The sequence below is a fragment of the Giraffa tippelskirchi genome, chromosome 3 (assembly GCF_054371585.1).
Source record: "Giraffa tippelskirchi isolate mGirTip1 chromosome 3, T2T-mGirTip1v1.2.pri, whole genome shotgun sequence".
NCBI lineage: Eukaryota > Metazoa > Chordata > Mammalia > Artiodactyla > Giraffidae > Giraffa > Giraffa tippelskirchi.
In genome coordinates, this window is record NC_137277.1 from 16,299,124 (window position 1) to 16,320,300 (window position 21,177).

The 21,177-nt window shown below is 42.3% G+C and overlaps 1 protein-coding gene across 1 annotated transcript in view; it reads right to left on the reverse strand.

Moving 5' to 3' along the window:
- Positions 1-18,331, reverse strand: part of PITPNC1 (phosphatidylinositol transfer protein cytoplasmic 1) — a 145,697-nt gene extending 127,366 nt beyond the window's left edge. The window contains exons 1-3 of the mRNA XM_081583197.1: positions 18,318-18,331; positions 17,650-17,686; positions 9,277-9,425 (exon numbers count right to left, since the gene is read on the reverse strand). Of these exons, the coding sequence (XP_081439323.1) occupies positions 9,277-9,425; positions 17,650-17,686; positions 18,318-18,331 (200 nt within the window). The remainder of the gene's footprint in view (positions 1-9,276; positions 9,426-17,649; positions 17,687-18,317) is intronic.
- Between the last annotated feature and the right edge of the window lie 2,846 nt (positions 18,332-21,177).

Sequence of the window (21,177 nt, forward strand, 5' to 3'; positions counted from 1 at the left end):
ACAAGACACTTCTTTTCCCATAAGTCTCTTTTCTCTCCCTCCCCTATTAAAATGGTATATAAGCCCCAAATTCTAACCACTCCTTTGAGTCATATTTTTCTGGATGCTCTTGCCTATGTACATGGATAAAGACATGTCTTTTCTCCTGTTAATCTATCAGTTTCAGTTTAATTTGCAGGACCCAAATCACCAATACTAAGTGGATTACAAACAGCTGAGAAAAGAGAATCGAAAGGCAAAGGAGAAAAGGAAAGATATGCCCATTTGAATGCACAGTTCCAAAGAATAGCAAGGAGAGATAAGAAAGCTTTCCTAAGTGAACAATGCAAAGAAATAGAGGAAAACACCTAATGGGAAATACTAGAGATCTCTTCAAGAAAATTAGAGATACCAAGGGAACATTTCATGCAAAGATAGGCACAATAAGGAAAGAAACGGTATGGACCTAACAGAAGCAGAAGATATTAAGAAGAGGTGGCAAGAATACACAGAAGAACTGTACAAAAAAAGGTCTTAATGACCCAGATAACCACGAAGGTGTGATCACTCACTGAGAGTCAGACATCCTGGAATGCAAAGTCAAGTGGGCCTTAGAAAGCATCACTATGCACAAAGCTAGTGGAGGTGATGGAATTCCAGCTGAGCTATTTAAAAATCATAAAAGATGATGCTGTTAAAGTGCTGCAGAAGGGAAGGGCAATCCAGTCCGGTGTTCTTGCCTGGAAAATCCCATGGATGGAGGGGCCTGGAGGGCTACAGTCCATGGGGTTGCGCACAGTCAGACACGACTGAAGCAACCTAGCAAAATATGTCACCAAATTTGGAAAACTCAGCAGTGGTCACAGGATTGGAAGAGGTACGTTTTCATTTCAATACCAAAGAAGGGCAATGCTAAAGAATGTTCAAACTACCGCACAATTGCACTCATTTCACGTGCTAGCAAGGTCATGCTCAAAATCCTCCAAGCTACGTTTCAACAGTACATGAACTGAGAACCTCCAGATGTACAACCTGGATTTAGAAAAGGCAGAGGAACCAGAGATCAAATCGCCAACATCTGTTGGATCATAGAAAAAGCAAGAGAATTCCAGAAAAGCATCTACTTTTGCTTCATTGACTACACTAAAGCCTTTGACTGCGTGGATCACAACAAACTGTGGAAAATTCTTAAAGAGATGGGAATACCAGGCCACCTGACCTGCCTCCTGAGAAATCTGTATGCAGGTCCAGAAGCATCAGTTAGAACCAGACATGGAACAACAGACTGGTTCAAAATTGGAAAAGGAGTGCATCAAGACTGTGTATTGTCACCCTGTTTATTTAACTTATATGAAGAGTACATCAAGCAAAATGCCAGGCTGGATAAAGCAAAAGCTGGAATCAAGATTGCCGGGAGAAATATCAATAACCTCAAATATGCAGATGACACCACCCTTATGGCAGAAAGTGAAGAGGAACTAAAGAGCCTCTTGATGAAAGTGAAAGAGGAGAGTGAAAAAGCTGGCCTAAAACTCAGCATTCAAAAAACTAAGATTATGGCATCCGGTCTCATCACTTCATGGCATATAGATGGGGAAACAATGCAAACAGTGACAGATTTTATTTTCTTAGGCTCCAAAATCACTGCGGATGGTGACTGCAGCCATGAAATTAAAAGATGCTTGCTCCTTGGAAGAAAAGATATGACCAACCTAAACAGCATATTAAAAAGCAGAGACATTACTTTGCTGACAAAGGTTCGTCTAGTCAAAGATATGGTTTTTCCAATAGTCATGTATGGATGTAAGAGTTGGACCATAAAGAAAGCTTAGCGTCCAAGAACAGATGCCTTCAAACTGTGGTGTTGGAGAAAACTCTTGAGAGTCCCTTGGACTGCAAGGAGATTGAACCAGTCAATCCTAAAGAAATCAACCCTTAATATTCAATGGAAGGACTGATGCTGAAGCTCCAATACTCTGGCCACCTGATTTGAAGAACTGACTTACTGGAAAATACCCTGATGCTGGGAAAGATTGAAGGCAGGAGGAGAAGGGAATGACAGTGGATGAGATGTTTTGATGGCATCACCAACTCAATGGACGTGAGTTTGAGCAAGCTCCAGGAGATGGTGAAGAACACGGAAACCTGGTGTGCTGCAGTCCACGGGGTCGCAAGGAATCAGACACGACTGAGTGGGTGGAAGACAAGTTTTTCCTCCTTGACACCACCCATAAGATGAACAGCTGGACTTACAAATAATGAAACCAGTTGACCTAGGCCCTACTTTGATCAGAATTCAAGGACCACGTCTTACTTACTAAGAGATTCTCTTTAATACCAGAACAATTTGTTACACACTGTCAATTTCAATAAATATTCAATTAATGAATTACAATTATAAAGCAGCCTCACCATAATGAGCATCCCATGACCTCTGCATGCAGGACATGTGTTAGCCTGAGGTGGATTAACTCTAGTTTGTAACTACAAAGTAGTGAAAGTGTTCATCGCTTCAGCCAGTTCAGTTGCTCAGTCGTGTCTGACTCTTTGCGACCCCATGAACAGCAGCACGCCAGGCCTCCCTGTCCATCACCAACTCCCAGAGTTTACTCAAATTCATGTCCATTGAGTCGGTAATGCCATCCAACCATCTCGTCCACTGTCGTCCTCTTCTCCTCCTGCCCTCAATCTTTCCCAGCATCAGGGTCTTTTCCAATGAGTCAACTCTTCGCATGAGGTGGCCAAAATATTGGAGTTTCAGCTTCAGCATCAGTCCTTCCAATGCATATTCAGGACTGATTTCTTTGAGGATGGACTGGTTGGATCTCCTTGCAGTCCAAGGGACTCTCAAGAGTCTTCTCCAACACCACAGTTCAAAACCATCAATTCTTCAGCACTCAGCTTTCTTTATAGTCCAACTCTCACATCCATACATGACTACTGGAAAAACCATATCCTTGACTAGACGGACCTTTGTTGACAAAGTAATGTCTCTGCTTTTTAATATGCTATCTAGGTTGGTCATAACTTTCCTTCCAAGGAGTAAGCATCTTTTAATTTCATGGCTGCAATCACCATCTGCAGTGATTTTGGAGCCCAAAAAATAAAGTCAGCCACTGTTTCCACTGTTTCCCCATCTATTTCCCATGAAGTGATGGGTCCGGATGCGATATTCATTTCTGAATGTTGAGCTTTAAGCCAACTTTTTCACTCTCCTCTTTCACTTTCATCAAGAGGCTCTTCAGTTCTTCTTCTCTTTCTGCCATAAGGGTGGTGTCATCTGCATACCTGAGGTTATTGATATTTCTCCTGGCAATCTTGATTCCAGCTTGTGCTTCCTCCAGCCCAGCGTTTCTCATGATGTACTCTGCATATAAGTTTAAACAAGCAGGGTGACAATATACAGCCTTGACGTACTCCTTTTCCTATTTGGAGCCAGTCTGTTCCACGTCCAGTTTTAACTGTTGCTTCCTGACCTGCATACAGGTTTCTCAAGAGGCAGGTCAGGTGGTCTGGTTTTCCCATCTCTTGAAGAATTTTCCACAGTTTGTGGTTATCCACATGGTCAAAGGCTTTGGCATAGTCAATAAAGCAGAAGTAGATGTTTTTCTGGAACTCTCTTGCTTTTTTGATGATCCAACGGATGTTGGCAACTTGATCCACACAGTCAAAGGCTTTGGCGTAGTCACGCCATAGTCATGCCATAGCTCGTCACTCAGTCATGTCCTATTCTTTGAGACCCTGTGGACTGTAGCCTGCCAGGCTCCTCTGTCCATGGGACTTCCCAGGCAAGAATACTGGAATGGGTTGCCATTTCCTCCTCCAGAGGATCTTCCTGACCCAGGGATCAAACTTGGCTCTCCTGTATTGCACATGGATTCTTTACAGTTTGAGCCACCAGGGAAGATGGTTTACTTTTATGGTTATGACTATGAAAATATGTATTTTATAGTTATGTCACATATTAATTTTTTTCTTTTCTTACTAAACCATATCTTCCTGGTTCTGAGACAAAATAATGGACTTACTTAGATTTGTGGGAAAGGAGCTAAAAGTACTCTTTTTCCTGTGTCTTGTTGGTTACTCACTTACGTATGCTGGAGGAGAGTTGGAGTAATGTCTGAAACACACTTCAAGAGTAGAAAATTAGGGTTCAAAAGGATCTGAAAGGCTATTTTAACCACCTAGTTGATGTCTGAATCTGCCTGAGAACTGAGTATTCTACCTATGCTCAAACACCCCCAGCAATAGCATAATGTACTATATAAATCACCCTACTATGTTTTCTGATGGCTTGAATACTTAGATTTCTTCCTTAAACTGAGCCTAAATCTTTCTCTTGGCATTCTCACCCACTGGTCTTAGTCTAATTGGTCCTCCTGAGGTCATATAGAATACATGGGCCTAATTATTCTCCCACCTGATCACACCATTATATGCCCTAATATAGCTTTTCCAGGTTAAATGTCCTTGGCTTCATCCAGTATTCTTCACATCACTTGGGTTTCTAATCCTAAGATTCATATGAAGAATTTTGGAAATGTTCAGTAAGTAGGAGAGACTTAGCTTACCAGACATCAAGACTATTTATAAAGCTATAGTAATTGGGAATTTTAGGATTACATCCTTAAATTCTATCTAAAAACAACCTTGTTGGCATTTTAATTAGATCTACCTTAAATTTACAACGGACCTGAAAATTGATCAGAACTTTATAACGCAGCATGTCCCATTCATGAATACTTTCATTTGTCCAGGTTTTTAAAAAATGTCCTCTACTAATTGTTCATATTTTCCTCCAAAAAGATTTTTGTGTATCTGTAGATTTTTTTTACTGGGTACCTTAAGTTTCCTTTTCTCTTATAAATGGAATTTTTAAAACTTATTTTTTCCATTTATTGCTCCCACTGTGTAATAGTGCTATTGATTTTTCTATTATGATTTTATACCCAGGAATCTTGTCAAATTCTCATATTAATATTAATGAACAAAAATCTGATCAAGTCATGAATTATTATTACTATTATACTCTGAAGTATTTGATTTGCTAAAGTTTCATATAGGATTTTCATGTCTACGTTCTTAATTGAAATCGATCTGTAAGTTTCCCTTTGTAATGTTATTGCTCAGTTTTGTTATCAAGATTCATGTGGTAGGCACTATTTGTTGCCTTCTCATCCATCACCACGTGTTTCTCACCCTCTTTCTTAGAAGCATCTTGAATATCTTACCCTTTTTAATCAGGGAGGAAAATCTCACATCTCATTGGCTGGAACTAGGTTACATGTCACCCCTAGCTGCAAAGGTGGCTGGGAAATTAAGTATCTTATCTGACATTTTCAACCCATTAAATGCTTAGAAATGTTTATATTTCTATATGTTGTGGGAGTTCACTTATTGTTTTAGCAATTTGTTATTGTCATGCCTTGAAATCAGCCAATAGGACCTACATGATATCAATTTTCTAGTATTTGAGACTGGTTTCTGGCCTACTTTGTATTCAGTTTTTATATACTTTCATGTGTGTTTGAAAGGTATGCTGGTTCCACAGTCTATTAATATTCACTAGGTCAAGCTTGTAATTCAGTTGTTTATATCTTCTTTATGCTTGTTATTAATAAGCTGTCTACTTGATCTATCAGTTTATTAAAGAAGTAGGTTAAAATCTCCTGTTATAACTTTAGGGCGTTTATGATTTTGTCAGTGTTACCATATCTTTGTTGAGCTAGGTTCAGGTTTAGGATTTAACACATTATTGTGATCACTGATATATTTTGATTTATCATCTGACAAACACAATTTATGTTTTCTATTTACCATAATTTTTTGTAGATTTCTCTTTGTTCTTCCTCTGCCTTCTATTGGATTGGTCATGCTTTCTAAAACCATGTATGATCAAAACATTATTTTACTATTCTTTTAGAGGTTACTTTTACATTTTGGATAAGCATATTTGCTTTAAATTTTTACAATTAATAAGCATGTCTTTCCTCTTTCTATATAATATTAGCAACTTACAGCATTTCTTTTTTACTACCCCTACCAACTCAATGGACATGAGTTTGGGTAAACTCCGGGAGTTGGTGATAGACAGGGAGGCCTGGCGTGCTGCAGTCCATGGGGTCGCAAAGAGTCGGACACGACTGAGCGACTGAACTGAACATCACATCTTCTGTTATTGTTATCTGAATTATTTAAATTCCATGAGTATATTTCCAATTACTCATTATTCATATATTTGCAGCATTCTATGCTTATTCAGATTTGTCCAGATATTTACTATTTCTTCTAGATTCCCTCCTCATTCTTCTTGGTTTCAATTTCCTTTTACCTAAAAATACAGCCTTTATTCGTACGTTTTGTGGCTACACTGGGTCTTCACTGCTGTGCTCAGGCTATCTCTAGTTGTAGCAAGCAGGGGCTACTCTTCATTGTGGTGTGTGGTCTTCCCATTGGAGTGGCTTCTCCTGCTGTACAGCACAGGCTCTAGGACACACCAGCTCACTAGCTGCAGCTTGAGGGCTCAGTAGTTGCGACTCGCTGGCTCTAGAGCACAGATGGGCTCAGTAGTTGTGGTGCACGGGCATAGTGGCTCCGCAGCATGTGGAATCTTCCTGGACCAGAGATTGAACCCGTGTCCCCTGCATTGGAAGGCCAATTCTTATCCACTGCACCACAGGGAAGTCCAGTAGTACTTTAAAAAATTAATTAATTACTTATTTGGTTTCAGTATGCAGAATCTTTGATCTTCATTGAAGCATGTGGGATTTAGTTTTCTGACCAGAAACTGGACCTGGGCGCCCTGCACTGGGAGCAGAGACTCAGCCACTGGACCACCAGGTAAGTCCCAGCAGTTCTTTCAGTGTGCATCTCTTAGTAGTAAGTTTTCTCAGTCTTTGTCAAAAACTTTTTTTTTTTTCCATGATTCTTAATCACAATGCCCCATTTACCTCATTTCTTGTCCCTTTATGGGAGGTAAAGGATCTGCCTGCAGTGTGGGAGACCGGGGTTCAATCCTTGCATTGGAAAGATCCCCAGAGAAGGGAATGGCTACCCACTCTAGTATTCTTGCCTGGGAAATCCTATGGACAGAGGAGCCTGGTGGGCTACAGTCCATGGGGTCGCAAAGAGCTGGATACGACTAAGCAACTAACACTATGGGCATGACACCCCCAACCCCTGGAGGGCAGGGCCCACACTCAGTTCTGACACCCCCCAGCTTCCCTAGCATTAGCTCATCTGCTTTCCACTCCTGTTAGAGTCTCCTCTTTATTTCTAGTATCTGAGGATTTCCCTTTCTTTGTTTTGAATTCAGTTTTATATTGTTATATTTCATCCTGTGTTTGTCATACGAGGTGCAGGGGGAAGGTCTATATTAATCTTTTTAGTTATTATTACTGGAAGTCCAGATATTCTATTTATAACAAGTTTCCCTCCTACTAATGCTTATTATTCTCCTTTAAAATAAATGTCATATATTTTGATAGAGAAAATAGACATGACAGAGACAGCTGGACACCTCTTGTTCTGTTTCAGGAAAAGTTATAAAGTTTTCTAATTTCTTAAATTTGGTACATAGGGAACATTCCCCAGGCAATAACTTGGGAAAATGCAATTGTCTGCTGAGAAATAGAATTTTCTGTAGGTTTGTATCTATTTTCTTGCACTCTCCTCACTTCTCTTTGCTCTACAGAGGTGAATGATGCTCAATATTTTATTTACACCCTTAGCACTAAGAATGTCAAAGCAGCATATTGAGAAACCTCTCTGTGAAGGAAGCCATCCTCAGACTAGATGTGGAGTTCAGCTACTCCTGCAAATCAACAGCTGGTTGCAGGCTGAACTGGTTCCAAATCCTGGGAATTCACAGCTACTAATAGGTGAACAGGATCAATCTCATTTGCATTTCATAATGATTCAGGAATTCCCTGGTACTGCATCCTTGGGCTGATTAAAATGTGTTGGTTTAAACAGCCCAAGGCCTTCAGTGTCAGGATATTGGCCTGAGAGATTTCCAAACACTCTAGTGACAGAACACAAACACTCCCATCAAGAAGAAATAGTCCCCTTCAGCCTGTCGGAGGGTGGAGGTCATGCAAGAACGAGAAAATCCAAATATGGCTCTCTAGGGAAAATCTGTTTGTGGTCAAAGCACCGAGAATGGAGAAATATTCACAAGTGTCAGTGGACAAAATGGGGACACAGTCCAACTATTATGTTGGTAGTGTTTTCTGAATAATGAGAAATGGGCCAATAAGGGAGGCCATAGATGGTAGTAGAGTATTCATGGAGAGGATAGCAAAGACCAGAATGGTCATGCACTGGTTCACTGACATAGACAGTTAGTTTTAAGAAAATACACCCCATATGGCATGTGACTACAAATGTTCTGACCCAGAAAAGTAAAAGGAAGAAAATGACCTAGAGGGGGGTGTAAGGTAGGGAGACCATCAGACAAGCCCCAACAATCAATTATGTCATTAGCGATAAGAAAACAGAAAAGATTAAAAAATGTATTTTGCAAAACAGATATGACAGTCTTGATCAGTGCTGGATGATCATCCTTGAATTTTTACCCTTCCAAAGGAGAGGTGACATCCTTCACCCTGGGAAGAATGGAATTATTACTGAAAGTCCAAATATCTTATTTATAACAAATTTCCCTCTTACTAATGTTTATTACTCTCCATTAAGATAAATGTGAATATTTTGATAGAGAAAACAGACATGACTGAGACAGCTGACCACTTCTTGTTCTGTTGCAGGAAAAGCTATAAAGTTTCTCAAGTGGTTGAGAAATAGGAGACACGTGCATACTGTATCTCACTTTGGTCACAGGTGACTGTTAGTTTTGTCAATCCCTTTGGGGACACTAGAGTGGTCACCTGACAGGAATTGGAAATCTTACTGAGTTAAGACCTGAATGGCATACGACTATCTTCAGCACTTACTTCTCTACAACTTACAGGCAAAGCTGCCTCTTTCCTTCTGCAAATCCCAGAACCAAAGGAGAAGACAAAGTCCTTTAATCCTTAAGATCAGATTTCATCCTAACATGTGGTGGAAGGGTTGGGAATGGTAAGAGGAAAGCGTCTCCTGATGAAAATGCATTTGAGGACTATTTTGCAGAATGCGGGAGAAGCAACTAGACTGGTGGTTTTGGAGGGCAGATCTAAAGACTTTCTAAGTCATCTTTTCATCCCCGTCACAGCCTCTACTGGGTGACATGAAGCCAGGTGGGAGGGATTCCTGGGCAGGAAGGCGCCTGGAGGTGGAGCGCCAGCTGCCAGGACTTACCTGTTGAGGTATACTCGCTTCTCTGTGAACTGCCCATTGCCATGGTGAGGGTCCTCGAAGGGCTCATTCTGGACGACCTCCACCCCTTCTCCTCGGTCACTCTGTTCGTGGCTGTGCTTGCTGATCATGTACAGCTGTCCAATTCTGTACTACAAAACACACGGATGCAGACAGGTCAGCCCCACCACTCACTTTTAAAGACAACCCTTCCCAATGATGGTGCTGCAAGCAACTCATGGCATCAGCACTTTCTGTTGAGAAAAGAAAGCAGGCACGGGGGCCTGATGTTACTTTTCCTCAGGAATAAGAAGGAGAACTAATTGTGAGTAGAATGCAGAAACGGCTTGTTCCTGTGAACATTTGCATCATCTTGGCGAATGTTCACCAGGGGGCTGATGGTCTTCAAGGTTTGGCAGCCAATCACCCAACCCATAGTTAGCAGCAGGGAGGTGGGCACACTGGAATCTCCCTTTTTACACGGGCCTTACAGGGTTAAGTGGAGCTAAATTCCTATTTTGCTTGGCACAAGACAGACCAGGGTGTGTTATTTCTGTCCATTCTTTCTGCCTAATTAACTGCATTGCTGGACACAGAGGATTAGATGTCACCTGTTTCTTTCGTTGCCTCTCTCAAAGTATTAAAACTCTCCTGGAGGTCTCTGTCCCCTAGAACAGCGGTTCTCAAAGTTGGATGGACATCAGAATGACCTGGAAGCTTAAAAAAAACTCCAGATGCCCAGACTCTTCCTTGAGTGGAAACTGTGACCCCACCATTACTCTGGTCCACAAGGGAGAATATCTATACAGTATAAATCCTTCTCAACCAATTCCACTAACAGTGTGTGGCCTTCTAGCCTGAGGGCCCTGAAGGCACATGTGCTTACATGAAAATGATAAAATAGAATAACACGTAATGTGAATATTTTCTGTGCTGTCTGCTGTTTTGAGCTGTTCCAGTCTCTTTTTTGCCTCTCTGAAAACCCTGGAGCCAGCATGCATCTCTTCACCCAGTGAACTTCCCAAGTGACAAAAACTAATTTAATGGAGGGGAAAAGAAGAAAAAGAGAGGCGAAGGAGGGAGTAAAACAACTTTTGCATGAAGGAAGTCTGCTCAGAATCAGAAGGCAGGGTGATGAGACCCTGCTGTGGTCCTTCTTGCAGATTTGGTGTGAAACAACACAGTGTCAGCATCATCAAGGCCCATGGGATGGGGGAAGGGACCTGAGCCTGCAGTGAGCATTAGCTCATTAGACGGTTCTGGGTTATTCCCAAAGAGCCAAGGTCAGCAGGGATGTGGGTCTCCTGTCTATGTGCGTAAGAGAAATAGATTTTAAATTAAGGGGGCAAGGTGAAATGTACAAACCAACAGTGCAGTCAGTTCTAAAGCTGAGAGGACTCACAGGTCTGAAGGTCCCTGTTTTATTCTGAGGCAGGTGCAGGGAGGGGAGTGTGAAGAGAATAGGAAAGGCTCTGGTGTGAGGTCAGCCCAAGGGACCAGGCCCAGTCACCGTGACAATGGAAAGAGCAGTCAGAGTCTGGCTCTTCTCAAAGGGCAGAGCTTCCTGTCTGTGCCACACTCCTCCCCAGAAGGGTCTGCATTTAAAATGCTTTTAATGTATCTGTGTCTGTGCTAAGGATGAAGGGAGCGAGAGGAGAAAGGAAATCAAAGATAAAATTTATTTTTAAACACATTTTGGGATTAGAAGCTTGTCTTAGCTTCCCTTTAGTAAGTCCTCTTTCCTTTGCTCATAAAGACTAACTAACCCTCTTCCCAGGAGGAAGACAATGAGAAAAAGGTTACAGGCTGGAGATCTGTGAGATACACCTGTGAGACCAACACTCCACCTTATATGGATAGGCACACAAGCCTAGAACAGAATGCCAAGCTGCCCAGGGGATGGAGATTTCACTAGAAGTTGCTTTGTACTTGGTGTTCAAAGAAAATATGTTTACTTTCAAAGGAATATTACTCTGCCATAAAAAGGAGGGAAGTACTGATACTGATACTGCTTCATGGGTGTTAACCAGTTGAATAGTGTTTCCCAAAAGTCAAATGTAAGTCCTAGTACCTCAGAATATGACCTTATTTGGAGACAGGCTCCTTACAGAGGCAATCAAATTAAAATGAGGTCATTGGTATGGGCACTAATCCAACAGGGCTGGTTTCCTTATGTGCATGCTAAGTTGCTTCAGTCGTGTCTGACTCTTTGTGACCCTATGGACTGTAGCCTGGCAGGCTCCGCTGTCCATGCGATTCTCCAGACAAGAGTACTGGAGTGGGCTGCTATTTCCTCTTTCAGGGGATCTTCCTGACCCAGGGATTGAACCCAGGTCTCTTATGTTTCCTGCATTGGCAGATCGGTTCTTTACCATTAGTGCCACTTGGGAAGCCCCCAAGGGGCAAGATGGACATAGAGACACTCAGGGAAGAAGATGTGGTGAAGTGATGCAGGAGGATGGCCATTTACAAGCCAAGGATTGACCCAGAATAGATCCTTCCCTCCCAGCCTTCCCAGAGGGAACCAGTCCTGACTACTGACACTTGATCTTTGATTTCCACCATCCACAACTGTCAGCCCTTACAATGCTGGTTGATTAAGCCACCCATCCTGTGGTGCTTTGCTATGGCAGCCCGAGCCAACCAACACAGTGATTACGAGGTTTCCTTCTGGGGTGATGAAAGGTCTGGATCTGGTTAGAGGTGGTGGTCGTACAATGTGGTGAATGTACTAGATGCTGCTGAATTGACTTTAAAATGGTTAATTCTGTGTTATCTGACTTCTACCTTGTGGAAAGGGAATGTTGCTGCCATTCCAGTAAACAACGAATATATTTGCCTGCCATCATGCCATCAGCCACCGTAGCCTCTTGACTCCAACCCACAACAAGCCTCAGTGTTGAGCCCTCAGCAGAATTCAGGATGGAGAACAACAGATAACATTCTGTGCTTTGGACACTGGCCCCAGATGCAAACCTAAGGAGACATTTCAGAGAACCTAGACTCATGCACCTTCCCATTCATGGAAAAAAAAAGCACTAAAATCATTAACTTGAGATGTCTGTTTTTTTGTGTGATTAGCATAGCTTTTCTTGCTACATGGTATTTTTTTTTACTGTTCGACTACATGGTATTTTTCCCCCAGGCAAAACTCCTATATATTCTGGCTCCTCCCTTCTCAGAGCTCTCTCTAGTTCTCAGTAAGCTCCTCAAATACAATTTAACACATCTTTTAGGTTGCGAATTTTTCTTGAGTTGACAACTTCAATTTGTTTTAAAGCGTTGACCCCGCTTCCGAAGCAGATACCCTTAAACCAAAATGCTGTCCAGGGCTTTAGTCAGGGGCAGGGATGCAGAAGGGCTATCTATTCCTGGACCATCTCCAGGAGCTTCAACCCACTCACGCATGGAAACACATGGGACCAAGGACGATGCATGACACAGAAAAGCCATTAGCCAGACTCAAGTCAGCCTGGCTGCGCTCAGCTCAAGTGCTTCCTGCTCTGTGTTGAAAGCAAAGGGCCAAGGCAGCCAGAGGCTGATTCACCGGCAGCCAGAGGAGGGCCTGGCTGCCCAGCCTCATTGATCATTCCAGTGGCTCCTGAATGAGCCATCGCAGGGCAGACACCAGGGTTAGCTCACTAAGATAGCGTCAGCCTGTGGGCGACCGACAGACGCTGGATTCAGTCACGTGGGTGACAGTGCTGGGGATGGCGGGACACTCAAGCCCAGACACCGAGATGATCAAGGGCTCTGCAGCTGTCACCTCCTTTGCTCTCAAGCAAATCAGGCCTGTTTGTGGCCATCTGAGCTGGGCCATCCAGAAGTAGAGGTTTTAAAACACAAATTCACTCAAAGACACATGCATCTAGAAGTTTCTCAACTGGAGGGGACAGGGCAAAACAGAGAGTCTTTGAACCATGTCTCAAAATCACCAGAGATATTCCTAAAAATGCTAAATCCTGGGTCAATTCCAGCCCATTTTACATTCACATTGTGAGATATAGGGAGTTTGGGATCTTACTCAAACACAAGCTAAAAGCTGAGAACCACTTCTGCAGAGGGTGAAGAAGGTATTCATTCACTTGCTCAGTACCAGTTGGAACCAAGACCAGAATGTTCCATCTTTAGAGGGCCTGTTTCTTCTTTCCTCTTTAACACTAATTTCTCATAAAGCTTCATCCCTAAGTTAGTGAGAACACCACACCACAGATCACCAGCTTCAAACTAACTTTTATGTAAAGTGAAGGCTGCAAAATCCATAGACTCAGAAGGATTTTGAAGATGTTAAATCCAGAGAATCAACAACAGAATTGATGATGATGGTGAAGGCGATGATAATGATGGTGGTGGTGAAAAAGCTTCACTGATTGCCTATCGGTGTGAGGCACCAATTAGGTGCTTTATATTCATTTCTAAGACTCATAATGATTCAGCCAGGTAGGTATTTACAGATGAGGGATCTGAGTCTCCAAGAGGCTAGAGACTTTCTCCTGCCATGTGGCTTCCAGGTGGCAGAACTGGGATCTGAACACCACAGGCATGTACTCTTTCTTCTCCACCCAAATTCAGCCCTTATTTCTCTAACAGGTGAACTGCTTTAATAAACCTGACCTCACTATGAGGAACAAAGAGGGACAGTTTGGAGCCACTGCCTTTGAACTTCACTGTTTCAGAAGATGAAGAACAAAAGCCTGATATCATTCAAAAGATCAAAGATGTTTAAACTGTGTTCACATATGCAACGGCGGAGTAATTATGCTCTAACTTTGTAAAATCTATTGTTATAATTCCAGAGTTTGGGGTAATCATCATTACAGGCAATCACGATTAGAGACAGCTCTGCGCTGCAGGGCTGAGCCTCCGTGTGAGCCATCATCAGAACAGCTACCCCAAATAATTATCTCTGTAGTCAAAAAAAAATAAAAAATAAAACCCATCATGGGGATGCAGATCTTTCCCACTTGCACTCAGCACTGAACATTTAATAGAGCTGCAGAACTTGAGGGAAGGCAGAGTTGCATAATGTGCCTGGAAAAACCAAGCAGTTTCATCACCTTGTACTTCGCAAATGGGACCAGACGTGATCAAGGTACTTAATTCAGTTCAGCCTCAAATCCTGATTTTAGAAAAGGTGACCCCCAAGTCAAAACTCCTGCATAAGTTAAGGGATTATTAAATGACCACCACCAACACCTGAACATCATTCTTGCCGGAAAAAGTTTTGGACCTGAAGAGTTAGGTTCAATAGAACCCCAAGCTATGACTGATTTTCAATTAACTGCCCCTTCCCCCCAGTTGCTGAGCTTCAGAGATCCCTGCAAGGCCAGACTCCTATATTTCCCCCTCCCTAAAGAACCATGGGGTGTTATCTTTCTTCCAATCCCTCCCTTCCTGTCCTCTTTCTCTTCTCCATTAGTACCGATACCATTTTCAAACATCATGATGTGAAAGCAATGAGACCATTGCTTTGCAATAAATATTACCTAGTCTGGATGGAGTTATTTCCTGATGATATGACTCAAGACCTCAAGACCCCAGGTTGGGAATCAGAATTTGCAACTACTTTTGCTTTTAACATCAAAATGGATGCATGCCACATAATATCATAACCATGGAGAAATATCTGTCCCTCTGATTTAACATGATTATTGTGTATGCTTCCATCTGTGAAGTGGGCATGATTCCTGCCTCTCTCTGGCTGTGTGGAGAGAGCAAAGAGTAGAGGGTGGTATACCCTGGTATTCCTTGGAGTTTCACATGTTATTCACATCACCCATAATGCTTTTATTGGCTTTTTTACCCCCAGTTTTCTCCACTCTCAATACACAGACCTGAAAGCATTGTGAAGCCATTGCCTCCCCATGTACAAGGAGCCCCCCAAAGAGTGTGTCTGAAAGATAAAACGTCACCCAGGACTCCGGTGCACTGCAGTTTTCACGCCAGGTGGTGCCAAAATTGTAATTACACACTGGGAAGGGGATACGATGGGGTCAGGTTTTAACAGTCTCATCTCAGAAAACTAGAGGCTAGAGCCGGCTGTGTTCCAGACTCTCACGGCATGGGTGAAGCAGCGGAACAAATGCTCTAGTCCAGCAGTGGGCAAACTTGTTTTGTAAAATAAAGTTTTATTGGAACAGTCATACTCATTCACTCTGAGGCTGCTCTCATGATATCAGAGTAGAATTTCAACAGATACTATGTGGTTTGCAGAGGTGAAAATATTTACTATCTGGCCTTTTAGGAAAAAGGTTGCTGACCCCTGTCTAGTCCAGTGCTGCCGGGTCCAGTCTGGGGCAGCCTTAGCTGCTCACCTAACCAGTGCTGTCCAGTATGGTGGCCACTCACCACATGTAGCTTATGAAAATTTGAAATGTGGCTTGTGCAATGGAGGGACTGAATTTTAAATTTTCCTTCTTTTAAATTAAATTTTAAAACTGATACTCAATTCAGCTATAAGAAAACTTTTCCATATATGTGAGACACCTTCGGCTACATCAACCTACTGTTTCAACTGGAAATTTTTATGAAATCTCAATTCACATCAGGTACCTCTGATAAAATTTTAGCATCTGGCTTGAGATTGCTTAAAAGTGTAAAATGGATACTTAGTAACAACAAAAACTTGATAATAACAAAAAAGTAATATAGCTCATTAATAATTTTTAAACTGATTGCATATTGAAATAATTTGGAGATATGAGGTTAACTAAAATGTATTCTTTTTTTTTTTGGCTGCACCCCGTGGCATGTAGAATCTTTGTTCCCCAACTAGGATTGAACCCAAACCCACTGCATTGGAAGTGTGGGGTCTTAACCCACCAGACTGCCAGTTCAGTTCAGTTCAGTTCAGTCACTCAGTCGTGTCCAACTCTTTGCGACCCCATGAACATGCCAGGCCTCCCTGTCCATCACCAACTCCCAGAGGCCAGCCAAACCCATGTCCATTGAGTCGTGATGCCATCCAACCATCTCATCCTCTGTCGTCCCCTTCTCCTCCTGCCCTCAATCTTTCCCAGCATCAGGGTCTTTTCAAATGAGTCAGCTCTTCGCATCAGGTGGCCAAAGTATTGGAGTTTCAGCTTCAGCATCAGTCCTTCCAGTGAATATTCAGGACTGATTTCCTTTAGGATGAACTGGCCAGGGAAGTCCCTAAAATCTATTCTTACGTAACTTCACCTGTTTCTTTTACATATGTGGCTTGCATTTGTGGCTCACGTATTTCTACTGGACAGTGCTGGCCTAAGCCCTAAACTTGGCCATCAGTGACAGACAGTCAGGCCTTCAGTCCACACCAAGACTTTGGAGGCTGGCTTGTCAGGTCAAGGGTTTCCATGTGTTTCCAAGCTAGTGAGGGAGAGCACAGATAATTAGGGAGAAATTTGGAGGAGCCTTCCTTTTCTGAGGGCTAGCATTGCGTGGACCTCCAGAGAGGTGATAATTGTTCACAGTGTGCTATGGTGGAAGGCACTGCACTTTTAAAATTGAAAATTGGCGGCCAAAGTCCCGATTCTGCTGTTGATGAGTTTTGTAGCCCTAGACAATCTGAACTGAGCCACAGTTTCTCATCATTAAAATGTGACTAAGCAAATACCTCATAGGACATGGTGAGAATCAAGTGAGAAAAAAACTTACAAATTAATATGCTTCATTAAAATGTAAAACTACACTAAGTAGCTATGGCTCCTGTTTGGCAACACATCTGACTGGGAGGTGAAGATCTGTTTCATTTGTTTCCATTTGGCTATAGTTCTATGAAGGCTAAAAGAACAAGGCATCCACCATATACACCGCTATGATGCAAAAATCAGGAAAACCTGACCATCAGCCCAAGACCATCGTTTCCTCCTGTAAAAGTTTTCTTAGATGGAAGTCAGATCAAACACTTCCCAAAATATTATAAAAAGCTTGGGAATGTCCACTTACATGACATCCCTAGTCAAATTCACAGAGACCGAAAGTAGAATGGTGGTTGCCAGGGGTGGGGAGTTAGCACTCAGCAGGACAGAGTTTCCCTTTGGGATGATGAAACAGTTCTGGGGATGAATGGATGGTGTTGATGGTTGCATAACAATGTGAATGCACTCAATGCCACTGAACAGTACACTTAAAAATGGTTAGAATGGTAAATTTTATGTGATGTATATTTCATCACAATTCTTTCAAAAACTTGGAACATGTCATTTTCTCCCTGAGTGTGGCTTACTTACTTCACACCTCAAGGTGGCCATCTATCAGTGATTCTATTTTTATGATTATGCAAAAGTTTTTTCTTTCTTTTTTTTTTTAAGGACAGGGACTTTTGTATTTGCTGGATCTTTGGTTTAGAAGCTTATTTGAAGGTGTTAAGCCCAGGGGACAGAATTATAAAATGACTTCCTCCAGAGACAATGCTCTACAAGATGCCTGATTCCTGTCATGCAGGAAGAGATGTCTGGCTCACTCTGCCCTAAACTTAAATGTCTTTAACATTAGCATTCTGGAGGATTCTTGTTGCTGATGTTCCCAAGCAACGCAGTACTGACAAAGACCCTGACAGAAGGGAAAGAGTGATTAACCGAATACAAACTCACTCTAATCCTGCCGACCTTAACGCAGGTCACTGAGAACACCAGCTTCTTATTGAACAGGACTGTTACAGTTCACAGCCCAACTCCTCCATTTGCCTGGGAGCAACTCTGCAAAAAACCCAATTCCAATTCCTTTTTCCATTGGGAAGGTAAGGTGTGTATTTTTACTTCTGAGGGTTGAATCTGATTTGGGCTCTGCAAAGACACTGGCTAGCCCCATCAGTCTTTCTGGCTCTGTGATTCAATGTTCAGATTTCTCCATATAGACAGAGAGGTTTAAAAAAAAAAGGTGTAAAGTTCTTCGGTGTTTCGTCAGCTCTCTCCCTGCCAGGTCAATAAAGCACGAAAACCAATATCCGATGCCACAAAGAGAATACAAACCTGCAGCTCATATGTCAGGATATCAGTGCATCATCACATATTTATCTTTTCTCCTGGATCTTTATAAGCAGCCCTCAGAGGTGCGTTGTTTACGTAATACCTGTCATTATGCTAGGGTGCAGGAATGGAAAAGCTGATAAAAAGATTTAAGAAGGAGCTGGGTTATCGACATTTAATTCAAAAATCCCCTTTTCATGACAAACTAATATAAACAGCATCATATGCTGGTGCTTAACCTGTCCTAAGTTTTGGACTGAACTGAATAGAAATAGAGCAACTTAATGCCAGGGGAAGGGCTGAGGGTATGCTTCGTGCTGGTGCAACCAGAACTCTATGCTTATAACTGTGCAAAACCGCAAATTGTTTCCAGTACACTGGGAGGTCTAGGAGCATAATCCACTTGACTGAGTACAGGAGGGTGTAGTATATGAAAAATAAGAGTGCATACTTTAACTGCTCCTTCCAACACAGACTTATCCTTGGGGGAGGTATTCTAGCCCTGAGAACTCACTTAATGCACAGATTTAAAAGCCAAAATGATAACTATCAGCACATAGAGGCTACTTTATAAGCATTAGCTCAAGTGAGAGGTGTCATTCCCCAGTATTGATAAATGAGAAGCTGAACACATTAGCTTTTAGAGAGCAGTGTGTGAAACCACAGAGAGTAAAGACAGGAACTGCCAGGACTCAGTTCAAAACCACAAGGGTAGTCTGCCCTTGGGGCAGAACATGGGATTTCTCCAGACATGGGTTGGGAGACACTCTGGGTGTAGAGAGTCCAGTTCCTTCTGGTTCATGCATTGAACTAATAGAGTACACTAGGCCCTGTAGACACTGGAGGTAGAGCCATAAACAAGGTTGACCTGGTCTCCAGCAAAGAGAAGCGTTTCCGAGTTCCATCTCAAATATACAAGGCCTATAAGCCCAAGGAACTTGAGGCTGACATCATAGCCATCGAACCATTTTCCAAGAAATGAGAAATCAAATGCAACTCAAGTAAATGGAGAGGTTTGGTGACAGGGCTGACCTTTACAAAGCAATCAAGTCTCTTTGTTTACTACCAAGAGGAAACCCACAGTCAATCACAAGACCAAAAAGGGAGAAAACTAAGATAGTACTTTCCTGGGAAATGTATCCTGTGTCATCTTCTTGCCACACCGCCTGTGTCACTGCTCACCTCCCTAACCTTGGCCTCTCCAGAAGTGATTCTGGGAAAGAGGTCTATCCTTATGGAGGTAACAGGCTCTTTCCAGAACTGGAAAAGCCCCTGTTTCTGAAGCCTATTGCACCCACTCGGTGGCATCAAAGGATGCTATTGTTTTGGTTAAAGCTAGAAATACACTTGTAGGAATGATAGCAATTAGTTTCAGTGTCTTTGAGACCTTCTGGGAACAGAAGGGCACACTGAATGCAAAGAGAAGCCCTTATTGCTTCATGTACAACTGAACAATGAACAACTTAATGTTTTGAAGAATTATTCAAGCCACTTCAAGCCTAGAACAACAAGATCTCAGTAATATTTGAAGGTCACTGAACCTCTTTGCTTGCTTAAGTGCTAGCTGGCATGGCAAATGGTTTCAGCACTCTGCTAACTATCTAGCAATGAGGAGAGAGAGTTATGACTGAGTTAGATCTGTGGATCAGAGTTGGAAAAATTCTAGCATCTGTCTTCACCCCACTTTGGGGGACTGGCCCCAGGTTTCACTTGCCTGCAGTGGTGCCTGTAGCCCATAGATGCTCATAGGATATGTGGTTGGCTGCAGGGAAGGTACCATTCTCCTAAGCAATAGCATCCTATAGGTGTTTCCTCCTTGGTAAAAGGAAGATGACTGATGGAGAAAAGTATATGGTCATTTATTCCTGCTCTCCAGAGATAGTTAATGAAGGGAGGCAAAATAGAGTAAATTGGGTACATTTCCAGAAATTGATACATTTAAAAATCTATCATTCTGAGATACATGCACCCCAATGTTCCGCAGCATCACTATTCACAATAGCCAAGACATAGAAGCAACCTAAATGTCCATCGACAGATAATTGGATAATGATACGGTATACACACAGACACACATACACACACACACACAAATACTACTCAGCCATAAAGATTTCCAGGAGAAATATCAATAACCTCAGATATGCAGATGACAGCACCTTTGTGGCAGAAAGTGAAGAGGAACTAAAGAGACTCTTGATGAAGGTGAGAGGGTAGAGTGAAAAAGTTGGCTTTAAATTCAACATTCAAAAAATTAAGATCATGGCATCCACTCCCATCACTTCATGGCATATAGATGGGGAAACAATGGAAACAGTGACAGACTTTATTTTCTTGGGCTCCAAAATCACTGCAGATGGTGACTGCAGCCATGAAATTAAAAGACACTTGCTTCTTGGAATAAAAGCTATGACAAACCTACAAAGCATATTAAAAAGCAAAGATATTACTTTGCTGACAAAGGTCCGTCTAGACAAAGCTATGATTTCTCCAGAAGTCATGTATGGATATGAGAGTTGGAAAGAAGGCTGAATGCTGATGAATTGATACTTTTGAGCTGTGGTGTTGGAGAAGACTCTTGAGAGTCCCTTGGACTGCAAGGAGATCAAACCAGTCAATCCTAAAGGAAATCAACCCTGAATATTCATTGGAAGGACTGATGCTGAAGCTGAAGCTCCAATACTTTGGCCACCTGATGTGAAGAGCTGACTAAGACTCATTGGAAAGGACCTCGGGAAAGATTGAAGGAAGGAGGAGAAGGGGACAACAAAGGAATGAGATGGTTGGATGGCATCACCGACATGATGGACATGAGTTTGAGCAAGCTCCAGGAGATGGTGAAGGACAGGGAAGCCTGGTGTGCTGCAGTCCATGGGGTCGCAAAGAGTCGGACACGACTGAGCGACTAGACGACAACAACAAATAAAGACTGAAATGATGCCATCTGCAGCAACAT